Source organism: Pseudoliparis swirei, chromosome 2 (genome assembly GCF_029220125.1).
Source record: "Pseudoliparis swirei isolate HS2019 ecotype Mariana Trench chromosome 2, NWPU_hadal_v1, whole genome shotgun sequence".
Classification (NCBI taxonomy): Eukaryota; Metazoa; Chordata; class Actinopteri; order Perciformes; family Liparidae; genus Pseudoliparis; species Pseudoliparis swirei.
The window spans coordinates 18,780,922-18,800,947 of NC_079389.1; the positions used below are offsets into that span (position 1 = coordinate 18,780,922).

The 20,026-nt window shown below is 40.2% G+C and overlaps 1 protein-coding gene across 2 annotated transcripts in view; it reads right to left on the reverse strand.

Annotated features, from left to right (window-relative positions):
* Positions 1 to 3,993: 3,993 nt before the first annotated feature.
* The window catches only part of LOC130203018 (poly(rC)-binding protein 3), a 68,577-nt gene continuing 52,544 nt past the window's right edge, over positions 3,994 to 20,026 (reverse strand). For both annotated transcript variants that reach the window (XM_056428926.1, XM_056428919.1), the window contains 8 exons: positions 18,491 to 18,622; positions 16,736 to 16,864; positions 14,827 to 14,901; positions 12,282 to 12,323; positions 10,073 to 10,151; positions 8,839 to 8,891; positions 8,169 to 8,338; positions 3,994 to 7,327 (listed from right to left, as the gene is read on the reverse strand). In XM_056428926.1, the coding sequence (XP_056284901.1) occupies positions 7,273 to 7,327; positions 8,169 to 8,338; positions 8,839 to 8,891; positions 10,073 to 10,151; positions 12,282 to 12,323; positions 14,827 to 14,901; positions 16,736 to 16,864; positions 18,491 to 18,622 (735 nt within the window). In that variant the 3' untranslated portion in view covers positions 3,994 to 7,272. The remainder of the gene's footprint in view (positions 7,328 to 8,168; positions 8,339 to 8,838; positions 8,892 to 10,072; positions 10,152 to 12,281; positions 12,324 to 14,826; positions 14,902 to 16,735; positions 16,865 to 18,490; positions 18,623 to 20,026) is intronic.

Genomic DNA, 20,026 nt, shown 5'->3' on the forward strand with positions numbered 1-20,026 from the left:
CAATTTCACAAATTACAAATTTGTCTCGGAGTGCTTTACAATCTGTACACAGACATCCCTGACCTTTGACCTCACATCGGATCAGGAAAAACTCCCAAATAACCCCTCAAAGGGAAAAAAGGGAAGAAACCTTCAGGAGAGAACAGAGGAGGATCCCTCTCCAGGATGGACAGAACAATAGATGTAATGTGTACAGAAGGACAGATTTAGAGTTAAAATACATTCAATGAATATGACAGAGTGTATGAATAGTTCATAGTAGGCATATTCCACGATGGAGACCTCCACGATCCATCAGGCAGATGGCGGTAGAGAGGAGGAGTGGGCGGAGTCTCAACAGGACAGTGGCGTAGTCAGGAGCAGGAATTCCACGACCCAGACCTCGATGATCCATCAGGCAGATAGGATCTATGCCGTCTCATAGGGTCCGATGACCCCATGAGACGTGAAGTCAAAAGGACTCCGGGGAGAAAGCACAGTTAGTAACGTGTGATTGAGAGATGAAAATTCATCCCTAAGGAGAGAAAAAAGAGGAGATGGGTGCTCAGTGCATCCTAAAACGTCCCCCGGCAGCTATAAGCCTATAGCAGCATATCAAGGGGCTGGACCAGGTGAACCTGATTCAGCCCTGACTATAAGCTCTGTCAAAGAGGAAAGTCTTCAGTCTACTCTTAAACGAGGTGACTGTGTCTGCCTCCCGGACTGAAGGTGGAAGCTGGTTCCATAAAAGAGGAGCTTGATAACTAAAGGCTCACAAGGATGGAGAAATCTGAGAAAAGTGGAACTTGTGTCATGGTGTTTTTGGTAATTTCTTAAATTAACACACGGTGTCATATCCTCTTCCAGTCTGAGCAGAGAATAGCATGCGAGATCAGCAGGTGCTCGACCGCCATACCTTTACCCAGGCACCTGCACAGATAGACCCCTAGTGGTGCTCAAGCTCCTCCCCTTTTGCCCTGGATGAGAAAAGTGTCCCTTTTTGCTGGAGCCCACTTTTTTTTCATTCGTCAGTGTTTAAGAATAAAAGTTACTCTTTCTGTTATCAATTCCCCCCCAAATGTGTTTTGATATCCGACGGGGCATTTATTTGAGTTCTTGTGAGTATTTCGGCCCGATATGCTCCGAGCTCATGAATTTAAATTTACAGTAAAGTAACAACACGAGTGATTCAAACTATAGTTTCTAGTCTTCATCACTTTCAATAACACATGTTCGCTGCTTCTGAATTTCCTCTTGGCTGTTGATGTCTATCAACATCGCTCATTTTGAAAATGAGGTCAGAGGGCAATACGGATCCGTGTCAGACCAGCGAGGAGGGCAATACGTGGCTGGCATGACGACCCATTAGCCAATCAGAACGCTTATACTGTTGTTGCCATATAATAATTCATCTTTATTCATAAAGAAAATGTAAGCTTGTTGTCTAAACCTGCCAAGAGGAAATGCAGGTTGAGGACAGCATCATCAGTGTATTGCTGCTTATGCTTCAACTCTGTCAGAATTGTTTGCCTGCCTACACCTCAAACATGTACATTGAGTTGAATGAGCACCTCACTGATATTAGGAAAAGAAAAAAAAGGTTATTAAGTTCATGAATTAGAAATCTTTGCAGGAATGTTGCAATTGGTTGCATCATGTTGCCAGGTGTTCCTGATATTGTGTCCACCCACTCAACATTTCTACCTGTCTTTTAACCTAACTTTGGTTGTAAGAATTACTTTTAACATTTGGCCCTGTGGGAAACCACTGCCTCTGTGTGCATGAGGAAATCAGAGGCTATTTAAGGGAAATGAAGCCATGAATCAGTAAACTACTTAATTGTCAGAATGCTTTAGGCATTTTCAGAGAGTCACTTTCTCCACTTGATGGTCATTAGGATGTGCATAAGAATGAACTAACTGGCTTCATGCAGAGATATCTTGGAATCAGTTAGACCAAATGTTTAAGATGTGCTCACTGGGCGCAGTGGTGGGATTCATTAGGGAGAAACTCTCACTTTAAAGTTTAAAAACAAAGCTCCAGTCAGGAGTGGAGCTTGAGAGGGGATTTGACGAGAACACAGAGTATGAAAATGTAAACTAAACTCTCACGGTGCCATAGTCTGTATGAAATTATTATTATGTTATCACAAGTTTTTTTAAATATAGATTTCCTCAAATGTTAAAACTAGGGCTGTCAGCGTTAACGCGTTAATCTATGCGATTAATTTGGCCGCGTTAACGCACTTAAATATTTTAACGCAATTAACGCAATTATATATATATATATTTTTAATTTTTTTTAAAAACCTCGGCAGTACGGTTTGACACTGTTTCCGTTTTAAAAAAACAATCATTTCTCCGCGAAAATAAGGATCATAAATCAGTTTAACTCGTGGATGAATCAGTCGGGTTTCCTCCTGCTCCTCCTTCCTCCTGTCTCCCCCTCTGAGACACAGAGGAACAGAGGGGCGACGTGTCGGGTGACGCGGCGCGGAAAGAACTCGTCACACGAAACCTTCAACGTGATTGGTCAATCCGTTTGTCTGTCAACATTTCGGGGGGAAAAAAACCAATGAACACTCAGTAAATCACAAAGGACCTCCCACCTCACAGGTGAGGCTCATTTAGCAGCCTGTCAGTCAGAGAACCAGAGGACACGGCGCGAGGACAATGAGGCTCATTTCAGAGCTGAGATTGTTCTGGAATGTTTGATGTATAACACGTGGGGGTGTGTCACATGCAAAAGACTTTAAACGGTGAATTTAATTTATTTTGTAAAATGTATAAAATGCCCCAGCCTCCAGAGGGTTAACGTGACATATGTGAATGTCAGTCAGTTACCAAGGCCACTGGTTCTGCTGCTGTTCAATGTTAAAGATGACAGGACCAATGGGGTCTCAATATACTTCTTTTTTTACTAATCTGATGTTTCACTGAAGAAACAATTTATCATCCACGATATTAAATACCTCGCTGGCACTGTATATGTAGGAGCCTCTTTGAAAACACAGCTCTGTGTGAAGTTTTGTCTTTAAAAGAAGGAAACACTTTTAACCCTTGTGTTGCCTTCGGGTCATTTTGGCCCGATTAAATATTAACCCTCCTGTCGCCTTTGGGTCATTTTGACCCGATTCAATGTTTCACCCTCCTGTTACCTTTATATTTACTAACATATTTTACCCTTTGGGTTCAATTTGACGCCAGCAATTAAAACCTCCAGAAAATTATTAGAATTAATATTGTTTTCCAAGTTTAAGTGTGAGGCACTTTATGTTTGTTTGTTGACTACCGAAAGAACACCGACATTAAACATTGAATGGGGTCAAATTAACCAGAAGGCGGCAGGAGGGTGTAATATTGATTCGGGTCAAAATGACCCGAAGGCAACACAAGGGTTAAACGGTGAATTTAATTTTTTGTAAAATGTATAAAATGCCCCCAGCCTCCAGAGGGTTAACGTGACATATGTGAATGTCAGTCAGTTATCAAGGCCACTGGTTCTGCTGTGTTCAATGTTAAAGATGACAGGACCAATGGGGTCTCAATATACTTTTTTTACTAATCTGATGTTTCACTGAAGAAACAATTTATCATCCACGATATTAAATACCTCGCTGGCACTGTATATGTAGGAGCCTCTTTGAAAACACAGCTCTGTGTGAAGTTTTGTCTTTAAAAAGAATGAACTTTTAACTTTTAACTTTTAATTGCGATTAATCGCGATTAATTAATCGCACTTTCAAAATGTGCGATTAATTAGTTAAATTTTTTTAATCGATTGACAGCCCTAGTTAAAACACATAACTCCGAAAGCTTCTACTGTCTCTAAATGTAGTATTTGAAGTAGATCCACATATTTGAGAAAGTGGATGTGGTTGTGTAATTCTTGTACATGTAATGAGTTGTTCCCTTTTGAAGGCGCTTATTGAAAGTTGTGATACAGCTAAATAAACATAAGGAAATATTGTAATTTACAAGAAGTACAATTTTAGAAAAAGATGGCAAATGCAAGTCGAGGGAAGAAAAACACAAACTTTATTTTCTTCTTTTTACAAAACATTTTATAATCAATCTCAATAAATAATGAATCCATATCAGACCTTCAAGAAGCAAATGATCAAACTTAAACATGATCAAACACATTTCCTCAAATAGCATCATATGAGCTATAGCCTTTATTTGTTGCTGCTCTAGCACATTAACATAAAAAAGTGGTAATGTATCGGTAACATTATAAAAACAACACAATGGGAGTTGACCTAGACGGCATCGTAGAATGATGAGCACATGAGCGATGCCATGATTATGAAACTTATGAAAATCAACAACAACAAAAATAGTGTAAAAGTAACATAACTGCATCATGGCTGCCCTGCCTGCACACAACCAGCAGGCACATTTAACATATGAAAAACATTAATGTGCACTTAAAAGAAAAAATGTAACTACTTTCATGATCAGGTTCTGCAGATGATGGGACGTTTTAAAATGAAACATTAAAAACCAGTTCGCCCTCAGTCAGCTATTTCTCAGTTTCTGTCTGAAACACATTCAGATGCAGAGCGCTGATGTACCGATTTACATTTATAATGTAAATGTGAAACCGTGTCGAAATGTATGAATGTAAAGCAGCCTTGTTTAAACAACATCAACATATGGCTTACTCCAAACGGACATATTAGCGATTCTCAAAAGTGCCTGAGCCTAAACTGAAATGAGGCAAATCATATTCACCAAACATTTCTCTGGTTATCATCGGAGTAATGCATATCCAGACATCGGGAGTAAAATGTAGAATTCTATTATAATACGGTGGATTATGAATAGAAGCGTCCTGCCATCCGTAAAACAAAGTCATGAGATTAATCATAATACTTCCTGGAGTACTATCCAGTTTGACTTTGAAGTGATAGATAGAGATGTCCCTTTAGATCTTATAGCTTACATTTTAAAATGAGAGCTGCAGATATTAATGAGGCCATACATTCTTTGAAGAACAGACGGGAACTGTTTGTATTCGATATCTTACATCATTACCTTCGCATTGAAAATGCGGAAGGTTATGTTTTGATCGCCGTGTGTTTATTTATTTGTATGCGTGTTACTCGCATAACTCAAAAAGTATTAAACCGAATCGCATGAAATTTGGTGGGATGATTGGTAATTATCCGGGGACCATTTGATTAGATTTTGGGATCGATCGGGTCAAAGGTCAAGGTCATGAAAAGGTCAAAATCTTCTTTTTACCATAGAAGGTAAAAAGATTTGTATCCAATTTTTATCCAATTGGCATGCAACTAATGCCAAAATGTTCATAATTCAATGCCCAATCTTGTGATATGCGAAGGTATGCGCTCTACCGAGTGCCCGTTCTAGTTCATAAATGTATATGTAAGCCTTGAATGTACGTAATTTGATGAACTGACCTTAAATTGGTCTATTGTTGGTCGTTATGGAAGGAAAATATGTCTCCAATAATTTAGACATGCAAACCAGAAACGCTTGCTGAGCAAACTATCGGATGACTCTGATGGAAAGCAGTTACGAGGTGGCAGCATGAACAACATGATTACATTGAATTATGTTTGTGGCGTATAGGTGAATAAAGTGGGGTTTATTTATAACATGCACTTGGATTTCACTCTTCACTGTAAATCTTTTTCCCTGTTTTCATTTGTCAGATCCGAAGACTGTTCGAAGTGCAGTAAGTTGTCATGCAGATAAATCTAGAGTGTAGGACCGATACATCAGACTGCAGGTGCACCGATTATTTCTTATTTCATCATTTAAAAAAATCAATGTGAAAGAAACTAAAAATGAATTGTTTAGTTATGCATTAACAATGGTACGGTAGCATTTTTAATATGGGATAAATATGTGAACCTTTTGTGTTAATACATGAAGTAGAACGTGGGGTGCATGAGAGACGCACTCGGTTCCTATTCTTTAGGTTTCCTTTGCGTTTACTTTCGGGTGCCACCAGTGCAAGAAAGAAAAGAGACGTGACGTGGTGAAACACGAAGAGGTGAGATGCCATGAAAGGTACTAGTGTCAAAAAAAGTAAGGCGACCTTTCAGGAGCGGAAACCACAGGGACAGAGGTGTGAAGCATCCTAGCTACAGTGAGGGTACACATATAGTAAATATGAGAAATCATCAATCAAGTACAGAGAAATAAATGTGCTAAGTGCAATGCCGTTCACTCAAAGGTCATGTGATGCACTGAGGGAAGATGGGTCGGATATTAGAGTGTGCCCATTCCAGTGACTTCAGACGTCAGCCTCGGACAGGTCAGGGAAGGCGGGGTGGGGTGGGGGGGAGAGGGAGGAGCCGGGGGAGGAGGAGAGAGGGGGATGTGAGGAGGCAGACAGAGAAAATAAAACAGAAGAACTTTTTCTTGAAAGTGAAAGAATATGCTGCTGCGGCTGGTTTTGTGCAACGACAGAAAAAACTGTTGCCAGCAAAAAAATTCGGGCACAGATTTGATACCATATTTTTCCATTGTACCCTTTTCACATAGAACTTTCGAAAAAATATGCCAACATAACCAATGCAACACGAACCCCCCCCCCCCCCCCTTTCATGAAGCCATGCAGTGGACGGAAAATGAGATTTGTAGACATTTCTGCATTCCCTGACAGGCCTCGCATTTCTTTCTGACAGCATTGCTCTCGTGGCAGTCGTGTGTTTTTGTCTATTTTTCTTTGCTTTTTTGTTCATTTTACATTTTTTTATTCATTTTACTCTTTCCGGACAATGACACAATTGGACTACACAGGGAAATGGATCGATTATACGAACGACAAAAATAAATACAATATTATTATTGAAATGACGCATGCTAAATGAAGAGTCTACTGAAAGGAATAATTGAACATTTTGGGAAATGCGCTTCGTCCTTCTCTCGCAGTAAGATGAGGATACCACTCCCATGCATGCGCACTAAAGCCAGGAGATGGATAGCTTCCGTTAGCATAGCTTAAAACCTGGAAGTATGGGTCGACGGCCAGCATGAGCAGAATCTCAGTATTTATTATTTATATAGTTTCATATTTAACAGACATGAAAGTGGTATTGATCTCATTCAAAGCTAAAATAACAATATCTGAAAATCCCAAAATGTCAAACTATTAACAATACACTGGCTACATCCATTTAAAACAAATCCCAGTGTTAGTCTAACTTTTCTCCAACAGGCTAATGCTAAAGTGTTTCTCCAATACCAAAGGAGTCTAGGGGAAGTTCATGGGAAAACACAAAGAGGTTCATTGTGAAGCAGATTCGGGGTAACTTCAGGATGAAGTCATGGATGAGGGGTCATTCCACATGGCAGCCACGTCCCTGAACCTGCCATTGGAATAGTGGGAAAGCAACAGCCATTAGTTTCTCAGCTGACTGAAATCGCCGAAAGAAGTCAAAGAAATGAAGTGATGTTTGTTGAGCATCGGGATGTGGATTCTCTCCTGCTCTGACGCTGATAACATTTGCCTTTGAGGTGTAGTTGGCCTGTGGACATCTGTCAGGTTGCGTTTTCTCAGTTGTGGGTAACACATTTATTTTCTCTGTTGAAAATGAATTACTGGTTTCAAGTGGATAGATAGGGAAAAAGTTGCTGTGTAGAATGGCAAAAAGATTAAAATGCTAAATATGTGCAGTATCTAGACGGTCCAGAATCTGAATATCTCGTCTTGGGGCAAAACAGATTTAGTCTCACAGTTAGTTGTTCATTTAATAACGTAAGTGGCTCGCGTGCAAATAGAAAAGGGCCATCCGTTATTCTTTCCATATTTGTCATGAAGATTTTGTCCACTCACTTTCCAAACTGAAGTTGGCACTGAGCATTTGATGATTCACTTATTGAACATTCACTTTACTAAACTGCAGGTTCTGTAAGGAGTTGGCATTACTCCCATGAGCCACTTACTTGCAAAGAGTTTACTGGCTGAAACATTGCACTTGGGTGGAACTAAGGAACATAAATGTAAAGGAAAAACCAAGGATATAAAATGAATAGCCGCATTATTCGTGGCCTTAAATGTCACTCGTCAAAACCTGACAGAAATCATGCTTTGAAACAGCACGAACACATATAGACGTTTCCTCAGGTCTTTGAGGCATGAGGTCACTCAGGTGTTGATTTTACCCTCTAGATTGTGCTGGAGACTTGCAGTTAGAGTTGAAAGGTTACCTGGCATTGATGAGGTACTGAGCTAGGCTGATGTTAGCCGGAGTCCCTGTGATGCTGATCTGGCGCTCTGACGAGCCCTCTATGGCGTTCGCAATTTTGATCTGCGCTCCAGACATCTGCCGAATCTCATTTATTTTGGTTCCCTGGCGTCCAATGATGCAGCCTATTAGCTGAGGGGAAAAGGAAGGCTTTGAACATGAAGCAAGTAAAACGTCCGTGTTGTCGTAATACATACGTGTTTCATACCTAGTTATAAAATTGACATTTAAAAGGAAGTTTATTTGGAAATTGAATGGTCTGTCTTTCATTTAAATACCATTATACAGGGAATTAAGTTTGATTAATGATAATAATGGATCAGCTGATAAGGGGTATTCTATTGTCTAACATTAATAAGAACTCAAATGTACCGGATACTTTAGACTTTTGTTCTAAGTCATTTGAGCTATATACATTTGAAACAGGATTATCTCACAGTACATTTACAAATGTTTTCTTCACCAGTGTTCTCTATGACAAAAGACTGTCATATATGTTATAGTGTAGTACCTCAAAGTATCCAATCTTTTTGCACAATGATCGTCACATCAACATCACTTGACTATATATGACATGCTAATTGAAAGACGCATCAGTTGAAAAGCAGCTGCCTGAAGAAAGCATCACTCACATCGTTGGGAATGGTGAGTTCATGGGTGCTGGCGGGTGGACTGGCATCCAAACCTGAATTGGGGAGCAATGGGATAATAAAAAGAGTCACTTTAACCTTTCAAAGGCCTATTTTGGGATATGGGTTTATTTGCTTCTTTGCCAAGAATTGACAAAGAAGATTGGTACCGCTCTCATGACGTTCGCTGACAAGTGAACTCTCAGCTTAAAAAGTGTTGGTCAGCAGATTTAGCCAGGCTAGCCACGATAGCAGATTTCCTACTGTTACTGTATTTTAAAATGTAACTCTTGTCAAGATAATGACTGAGCATATTATCCCAAAATAGCAAACGGTTCCTTGCGATGTGTAACCTTATTTCCAAATTAAACTTTTTCTGCAGTTTATTTTTACAGCAAGTCGCTTTTCATATTTTCTACATGTTTGTGTGTGTGATGTGATGCAGAGGCATTTTTTTTAAAGAACTTGTGTTGATTCAATCAATAATTATATGCATCAGAGAAACACTCGTATCTGTTTATATGAAAGTGTTAAAAAACAAACAAAAAAAACAAATATTTATTAAGATATTTTCCGCTGGTCTTTTGCAAGTTGAAATGCAGAACATGATACAGAAAGAATAATATACAGGACTGTCTCAAAAACTCAAATATCCTATCTCTAAATATTAGAATATCATGAAAAGTATACTAGTAGGGTATTAAACATATCACTTGAATTGTCTAATTAACAAACACTCAGCTGTTATAAATCTTTTTTTTACTTGGTCTGAGGAAATATTAAAATAAAGAACTTTATCACAATATTCTAATTTTCTGAGACAGTCCTGTATATGTCACCAAGCTATATGTGAAAGAGTTGAGATGGGGGCAGATTCGGTTATTTTTACAATACAATGTGGAAAACCTATTTCACAGGAGGTTTTCATCTGTAACGGAAAGTTAAGAAAGCTAAAAATGAGTGTTAGAGGACGGATCCTGTTCCCAAGAGATAACACAATTATGTATTCATTGTTTTAAAGTAATGTCCAGTGCAATGTTTTTGTGCATTTCACCGGCCTAATATGGGACGGAGCCAAGAGAAAAAGATATCCATGAAAAAAATCAAAGGAGAAAAACCACGGGGGGTCAAGTCATGCCGTGCCAAAAGAGAGATAACGGGGAAGGTAGGGAGAGAGAGAAACATTTCTCTGGATGCAAAGAGAAGGAAACGTCTAAAGGGCCTTGTGGGTACGTACCAGGGAAAGCAGGGGTGGTCTGTCCGAGAGGGGTAAAGGGGGTTTGCTGCATAGCCAAATGGTGGAGCTTGGTCAACTGCTGCAGGGGTTAGGAGGGAAAGTAGAACTACTGTTACACAGGTCACACCGAGAAATGAAGCAAACCAAAACTAGAGTGAAGAAACGGTGAGGAGAAGGAGGCCAGGACACAGGGTGGTGGTGGACAAAAAATTAAAGAGAAAAAGAGATACAGAAAGAGGGGCGGTTGTCTGTCGCGGAGTAGTAAATTGCTTGGTAATTTAATTATTCTTCCTTTTCTCCTAATTCCGTTGTGATTGTCATGTGAATCGGTGTGATTTTTCAAGGAACAAAATGGAGAGACAAATAAACTCCATGCATGAGCACAGCAATAAAAAGCTGGAGGAAATGTGATTCCTATTTGTCTCCTTAATTACCATGCGTCCTTCTAGCTGGCACTTATGGCTCAGAACAAAGAACCTTTGGTTTTTACATTCCTGTCAGAGAAGTCACTGACCGTGTTTACACGCATTCGAATAACTGGCTTAGTCGGACTGAAATCGAATGATCCGTTTCATGTAAACACCTTTGTTCGACTATGTGCGGTCCGACTACGATCCGATTAACAACCCTGGATAACTCGATCCGATCCGGTTGATAATTCGACTATCGCGGCATGTAACGGTGAATTGGATTAGGAACTGGACTTTGCGTCTTTGCGCATGCTTGAGATCCCGCCGCCCTCCTCCCTCCCTCCCTCCCATGTCGTGACCCGGAAGTCGAAAGAGACGATAAGTTGTCACTGCCGGGAGCCTGGCCGGCAGAAAACAAACAAACAACGCTATGGAGAACACAAGAGCCACCACACATTTCTGGACCGAAGAGCAGACAGAATTTATGCTTAATGTATTGAAGGAGTTGAACATACTAAAGTTCATGGTTCTTTCTCGAAATGTTGATGTTGTTGTTGGTTGTTGTTGGTTGTTGTTGGTAGTGGTGAAGAGGTCAAGCGGAAATGGCTGTATCACCACGAGTTGTAATGAAAACAGCGCCACCTATCGTATCGGATATGACATGCTTTCGGCCAATGATTCGAATTACTCACTGCCATGTATATTGGGATAATAGCAGATCCCCCAAAAGATAGCATAGTCCGACTAAAGCAAGATTCGAATTATACCATCATGTAAACGCACTGACTGTGGATCATTTCCATCAGGTATGGAGGACGACGGATGCCTTTAAGCCTTTTTCCCCTTTTAAGAGGAGTTTTAATGAGGGTGGAAGAGGGTGTCAAGCCTGTATTTGAGTGATTGTACCGTCAACCGCCACCTCCAGTGGCATCAATCACTGCCCAGCTTTGAATTAGTGGATGTGACACACTGTAGCTCTCGAGATGCTCTTACGACAAGGACAGATGAAGGCAGATTATTAATGGAGACTATATGGGCCATCGGAATAATAATCGGGGTGTCTGGGGTGTATCAAAACTGCCATTCGTGTCTTCGTCTTTGTCGCTAGCCCCAACAAATCAGTGTTTTTCTAATCAACCACATAGTCAGAGTTCTTCCCGGGGGTTGAGTTGTAGTTCACCCTTAAAAAGGGACAGTGTGTAGGATTTGGTGGCATCTAGGGTTGTGGTTGCAGATTGCATCCAATTGAATCACCCTCGGCTCACTCCTCCCTTACCAAGACTGTGCACCCTGGGCCGCCGATTGCAAAACTGTGGTCACACCATTTGCTTCCTTCAGAGGCCGTCCTTCCCAGAGCAATATTACCTTCGGAGCAAAAGTACCGTGTCGGAGAACAATGTTGGCCTTCGGTTAACGTGAAGATGCAAAAGCATCCCTCTGGAGCCACTAGTTGGTCTGTTTCAGGCTACTGTGGAAATAATGGCGGTGCAACGCTGCAGACTGGTTAGAAGACCTGCTTCCTATGTCGATATGAAGGGCTAACGGAAACACAAATTAAAACGTAGTTCTGAATGTTAAATTCAATTTATGCTAATAGATCCCCATAAATGCTACAAGCTGGTGCTTTAAACCACAAGAACAGAGGTTCCAGAGGTCATGATTTATGACTTGCTTCTCGGTGACTTCAAAGAGCTGATGTGTCCTTGCAATAAGATGTCTGCAACTATCTTTTTTTAATATACATGATTAAGATACAGGTAGAACTCTGGAGTGAATAAGAAAAGAGGCCAAGAACTCACATCTGGATGTGGAATGGCGTATTGTCCCTGAATTGTGTAGGCCTGTGGAGATGAACAACATAACAGATAGCAGGTTTTAGCATCTCGTAAACAATGAGAGGGAGAAAATACAACAGTCCCACGCCAGTTTGTGAACTCGTCACGAAATGCAAATCCCCGGTGTCACGGTGTTGTGTACCGGGACACGAATAGTCCGTTTTTTTTCGTATCGCTCTTTTTCTGGAGAACATTACACTAAAAAACAGTCGTTAGACCACAACAAACATGTTCCTGTGTTTGTTGGACGTGTCCACCTGTCCATACGTGGTCTTTTGGGATATTCAATTCTACTTCACTAGCTCTGACCATTGCATAGTCACGCGGATGTGTTGGATTCACGTGTCCGCCGGGATCCTCATTGACTTGTCCTTGTGTTCGTACAGAGCGACACAATAAACTGGACCATTTGTCTCCAAGTACACAAAACAGTTTACATTTCTGTGTTATTTCACATCCTGCCATATACTGAGCTCAGCTTGTTCATGCTCAGCGATATACAAACCCTCTTTAGTATCAGTAAGAGATATTTCAGGGCATGATCTTCTCAGCTGTACTAATTTGTACCACATTCAAAGCAGTGACATTAACTCCACATGCATTCAACATGTTCTCATCCCAACTCGTCACATTCTGGGAGTCGGGTTCATCTCATACAGACGCTAAAGGGTTCATCGGTATCAGACGGACGCGACTAATGCATCAGTGTCTCACGGCCTTGGAATGAGAATCAGGCCGATACAGTGTAGAATATAATGTATATAGATGAAGTGCAATGAGACCTTGGACATGCAAATCTTAGAAGCAGTTCATTTTGTATTGATTTATTATTATATAAACATGTTATGATTAATGTGGGTGTAAAGCAAGATCCTCTCTGTCATAGTGCACTAGGCTGAAAAGTGAAAAGTATTTCAGAAGGAAACGAAGTCGCTTCGCTTTCGTCTTCAAGAGAACAGCTCCAGTAAGAGCTGCTTCTTGATTCTTCGTGTTCGGTTCTTCTGTTTATTTATTAAACAAAGTCTCAGTTAACCGACATTTTCAACAGACTAGCGTCTCGAGATTTTATTTTTATCCAAGTACTGAAAAATAGAGCAGATTTTTTCTGATTACAAATCAATAGTGTAGACACAAAAACAGGAACATCTGCACAAAGTGATGCAATCCAACGTGTCACGATTAAGAACTTCACAAGCTATACAAAGGTGGTTTTAATGCGAGGGTTTTATAACAAGATGAACTATGTTACACAGGTGTGTGTGTGTTGCTATGTATCCCTGTGAGCGTGTTCACTCCTCAATATCTGCCAAAAGCAGGCTTGTATATTAATTATGCCTCAATTGTGTCTTATGCATTTAACATCCCGCGGGGATGACTTCCAGACTAAGGAAATAGCACCAAGTGAAGTTTCTCTAAAATGTTGCTGCATCCAACCGCTTTCAGTCCAGATCCGCAACTGAGGAAGGAAACAGCTCATGAACTGTGAACACATTCCCAACTTCTCAAATATCAACGCTTGGTCAGTGGCCCCAAGATCTAAACCAGTGGTCCCCAAACTACGGCCCGCGGGCCGGATTCGGCCCGCCTCCACATTTGGACCGGCCCCCTGAACAATACCAGAGACGTGTTCCGATTCATTATTTTTTTCACCTGGCCCGCTGCCGTTGAGATTGCAGTGAGACGCGGAGAAAATGTGAAGTGGTGCTCTTCGCAATAGAACATCTTTGATGGGACGTGTCGCGTCTCGGCCAATCAGCGTTCAGATGTCCACAGCGTTTGGGAAGTTAGGTTAGCTTGAATGTTAGCCCGCTACATCTACTCCTGTCACGCTGCACGGTGTAGCGATACTAACAAAGTACCCGTACGTTAAAAACGATGTGATTTAGCATATTTTTAGTATCGATACTTCATTAAAAGAGCGATCAGAGCTCCGTTAAATGCTGTCTGCACGCGCAGTGCTCACAGCGAGCGGCGCGCGCATCACTCAGCCGTGATGCGCGCACACAGGTGAGCACACTCTCACTTCGACTCACGTGGCTGAGGACTCTTTTGTTCACTTTTAGTGTCACACGGGACCCACACAGCGGGCTCTCTACACGCCGGGTGGACTATCTCGCTGTTTGACGAGTTGGGAGTGAGACTGCATACTCTGGTCCCAAAGTCACATGCTTAGTACACACATCAAACCAAGCCTGGCCTTCCTCTCTGAGACCTTTTGAAGCAGTTTAACAACACCACACTACCTCTGCCCTTGCAGCTGACAGTGCACAAACACCTTTGCACGACTGGTTGTTTGTCAGGAAAATGCCAACACCGGCCATTTTAGTGTTTGAACATACAACCAGTGCTGTGATTTGTTTTAGCGAGGACAGCTTTGTTTGCAGAAGGGTTGTGGTGGTGGCAGGCATTTCTGCACATGGAAAGTAGAAAGTAATGCAGGAACAAGAAGCGGCTGATGCTGCAGTAAAAGTCTCAGGTTGGCTGTGGGCATAGCTAGCTCAGCTCTTACCTGGCCACCAGAAAAGATGACTGGGGTGGAGGCGGGCTTTGGGCGGTAAGGGATAGTGGCACCTTTTGGTGGAGACTAAGAGAAAGGGAAGAAAGAGGAGAGGCAAAGTCAGCATGTTCTTAATTTATTTGAAAAAATGGAAATGCAAAGTCAACATTTTGGGAAATATGATCGTTCTATGAATCGCTGAGGATTAGATGACGAGATCTAAACCACGTCGACGTGTTTTATATGTTATACGGGATGCATACCAAATCAAATGAACAGATGTGACGATGGTATTGATCCCGTAATCTAACTCTCAACATGAAATCTAACAAGCATATTCCCCAAAATGTTGGACTTTCTTTAAAATACTACAGTACTCTGGCGTTTTGACTTAGTTTGTTTCATTGTATGTATGTAGAGCAAGATATATAATCTATACCTTATTATTATTGAAATAAATCACATTTGGTTTGACCAAATGTGATTCATTTCAATAATTCTTGGTAGGAAAAGCATTCATTCACTTGGTAATTGACACATAGTCATGCCCTCCATCACACCTCATCAGAGAAACAGCAGAACAATCTCTCTGAGGTTATACTGCATCTTGGTACCTTTATACTCTTACGGTGATGAATGTTCTTATTTGCTGGCAGCATTCGAAAATTGTAATGTTGAGTGAAACCCCACAAAAAGGAGTCATGGAGATCAGAGGTATCATTAGAAGTCCATTCATGGAAGATACAACATAATACAAAGCCGAGCTCATGTGAAACCCGATGACCCCCAGATTAAATACGCCTTCACCACCACACTATTGTAGCTTTTTAAAATGTATTTCCCTTAAGACAGCGGAGGAGGTGATTTCAGTGAGAAGGTAGGGAAGTTCAATTTGCAAAGGAACTCTAATGACACAGAGCTATCGATTCAGGCCGAGCTGCAGCAACATGCCTGATCAACACAGTGGAGAAGGCTTAATTACATTTCCTCTGTCGCTGCTGCGCTGCGGAGGGAGGGCTGTCCACTTAGGTATGTGCTTTAAATGTAATAAGAAGAAACAAGAAATGTGTTTTTAATGTTCTTCCTCTAAACTTCAATGAGACAATTTTACTTTGTGTGACACCAGAAATAGTTCTAGTTTTGAATAACTATCCAAGTCTAACACAATTTGGAAAGTAGACACACAAATTGAACTCTCAAATATGTAAGCTTATCAAAGTAGCAGTTATGGACAACAATAATCAGGTATTTCTGACACCTAATGTGTGTCTCATATTGCCATAAATGTGACAACGTTTTTGTCTGCTCGAACTTTAAGTTCTCGAAGAATAAACAATTTAATTCTGACTAAAATTAGCAAGTATATACACTACCGTTCAAAAGTTTGGGGTCACTTAGAAATGTCTTTATTTTTCAAAGAAAAGCACTGTTTTTTTAATAAAGATAACATTAATCAAAAATACACTCTATACATTGTTAATGTGGTAAATGACTATTCTAGGTGGAAACGTCTGGTTTCTAATGAAATATCTCCAGAGGTGTATAGAGGCCCATTTCCATCAACTATCACTCCAGTGTTCTAATGGTACATTGTGTTTGCTAATCGCCTTAGAAGACTAATGTCTGATTAGAAAACCCTTGTGCAATTATGTTAGCACAGCTGAAAACAGTTATGCTGGTGATATAAGCTATACAACTGGCCTTCCTTTGAGCTTGAAGTTTGTAGAACAAAATGAATACTTCAAATATTAATCATTATTTCTAACCTTGTCAATGTCTTGACTATATTTTCTATTCAATTTTCAATTCATTTGATAAATAAAAGTGAGTTTTCATGGAAGACACAAAATTGTCTGGATGACCCCAAACTTTTGAACGGTAGTGTATCTATAAATCTTCTCTTAATCTTGGCATACTGTACCTCCAGCATGACCACACAGATTTGTTTGACACACTGGATGATGGCTTCTGGGGTCCCAGAGATCGTCACTGCACGTTCTGTGGAGTTGGGCAGCATGTCCCCCGCCACCTGGACCTGGGCCCCTGTGGACTGAGTGGAGTAGAGAGAGACCTTGAGGGACGATGTGGACGGAATCCTGCTCCACGCTGCACTGCCGGTGCCTCGTGACTTTGGTGACTGTGCGAGTTTTGAAAAGTGCAACTGACAGCATCAACTGTCCTGTGTTAAATCAAAAGATACTGTTTACTTATTTTAATTTCAGTCCGTAGCTTCAAAAAACATAATGAACACGGCCATTTTGACACAAACCATGATGTTTTTTTACCTCTCCAAACCTGAATTAATTAACAACCTTAGCCACATGTTTAATATTGTTTTATTTATTATTGTTTGATTTGAGACCGTAATCAGGGCGGAAATACGTTTCCCCTGAAACATCATTGGGAATCCAGTTCAATGGTAACGTAATTTTGCGGAAACGCCGTTGTATGTGTACTGGATACATTAATTCCCAGGATGCATTGTGCCCCTTCAATTCTCCAAACAGCCAATAACTGTGGGAATCCTCCAACTTTGTTCTCTCGCCAGGTCATCCTGACACTCCTCAAGTCACTGACGGAGTGGATGGGTTTCATTTCCTTTTCCTAAAGAGTATGGCTGTTGAGTCTTTGCTGATTGGGTGAACATAACGTATGTAACATGTTAAATGTGCCATCATCATGAGTTGAGTGGGAAGAGGTCTGTAACAAGGCTCTACCTGAGGTCATTAAACTATCGCTGCAACACGGTGAGAATTTAGGCAGCTATTAAAAGATTACATTCCTAAATATCAAATGAGAACATTGAAGACTAGAATGGGCACTCGGTAGAGCGCATACCTTCGCATATCACAAGATTGGGCATTGAATTATGAACATTTTGGCATTAGTTGCATGCCAATTGGATATAAATTGACCGCGCAATGGTAAAAAGAAGATGTTTACCTTTTCATGACCTTGACCATGACCTTTGACCCGATCGATCCCAAAATCTAATCAAATGGTCCCCGGATAATAACCAATCATCCCACCAAATTTCATGCGATTCGGTTTAATACTTTTTTACTTATGCGAATAACACGCATACAAAGAAATAAATAAATACACGGCGATCAAAACATTACCTTCCGCATTTTCAATTAGGAAAATTTAACAATTGTATTGCCCAATAATTTTTTCTTTCCATGGCTAAAAAAAAACAAGTATCAAGTATCTGTGATGCCATCAACTATTAAGTCTGTAGCTGCTTCATTTATACCTAAATGAGCTTTATTCTATTGATTGTTTTGGTTCTGAAACAGAAAATGTACCATATACTCAGAACATTCCCGTGGAAACATATTCCCAATTCATTGTCTATGGAACAGTTCCACACTTCACTTCATGACATCACAACATGTGAGTTTAAACACGTCTAAATGTAGGATTTCAGAGCGTGTTGGCTGTGTTTTCTTATATGTTTGGACTAAGAACATCAGACTAACTTGTATGCATTTTGAAAATGGGGATAGTTTCCCTTTAAGCATTCATGGAGAATACAAATGTATACCTAGCTTCAGGGGAGAGACAATAAAATGGCTACACTACTTTTCAAACAAAACTCGAAAAGCCTTGACTTTGACATCCGTGCTGCAATATGTTTCCTGTAGTTATCCATAAAAAAGGGTTCACACCCTACCTCTCTCATTTCTTTTATCTTGGAGCCTCCTTTGCCGATGAGGGAGCCGCACTGACTGGCGGGCACCACGAGCCTTAAGGTGACGGGGGGCTTGCTGGTTGCTGGGCTGGTGCTCATGGAATTGATTATGTCCTGAAAGAAAAAAGATTGTACATTTCATGCTGCAGGGGTGAAAACGTTCCTCAATGAGACCCAAACAAATCAGTGACACCTATCCAAACCAAATCAGTTCACCAGCTCAAAGGTCGGCGCAAATAAACAACTTTATCTTTTTTTAGATTTAGCATCTTTCTGTTGGTCACGTTCTACGATATGATATGATGATATGATATTCTTTTATTCGTCCCACAGTGGGGAAATTTCAAAAATTACAGCAGCGGTGCACATCAGAGCATCAATGAAAATGAATATAAAACACAAAACTAAATACTAAAAACTAAATACTTATACTAAATATGGGGCATCTTCTGGTTTTGTTTGTTCCTTGTCGTGTTTCTTGTCTGTTGTGTCTATTTGTTGTCTGGATGACTTGTTGGTGACAAATGAGTTTCCCCTCTAGGGATGAATACATTGTTCTAATCTAATCTAAATGAGCTGCAGAAACACACGTGTTTGTTTTGAATCATCTTGTGCATCTTTTTTTGCCGCTTGGTGAGTGGACACTGCTCTCTGGCCGCGCCAGTAAATACCGAAAGTCTCGTTTCAGCAGAGCACATTTACACGCGTCACTGGGCGTCTCCTCTTGCAAGCTGCAGTCACGCTGCAATCAAAGACACAATCACAGGGAGTCGTCGCCGAAAGCCACGGGGTGCATCGATGAAGGAGCATGCGCCCTATATAGATTTGCTCTATATCAATCAGAAAAGTCTGATTATACAGATTTATTTTGCACGTGTAAAATATAACCATTATCTAAATGATGTAAAAGCTGTGGTCCTTTTAAGATACAAGCAGATCTTTGTGTCAGCTCTTTGAAAATGAAATACAGCGCCGTGTTTAAAATGTCACCAATACATTCTTGGCACTATATTTGTGTGTATATAAAGATGGAAAAAGGCCTTAAACTCCCATTGGACTTGCATTTGTTCACTATATATAGAAATACTGCTGTCACTCTAGCAAAAGGCTAAAAAAGGGATTAAAAGAAGATGTATTTCTGTTGTAGGAGTCCAATTATGGAATAATGTTGAAATGGATGTAAGACTGGTGAACTCCTTTTTGGTTTTCAAGGGAATTATTTATAAAACAATTCTTGAGAGTTATAAATGTAATTAAAAACGTATTAATATGGAAGATGTATGTGGTAGTATATATAAATATATTTTGTTTATTGTTGTTTTTGTTTTTGTTGTTTTATTTTCTTCTTTATTTTATATTAATTTTCTGATATATTTTGATTTCAATTTAGGTTAGGAATTTATAGGCATTTTTTTGCTTCTACCTATACCTTTTCAGTCTTTCTCTTTTGTATATTATATAGGATAATATTGTATTGTATTTGATTTGATTGACTGAATAAAAATACAAACAAACAAA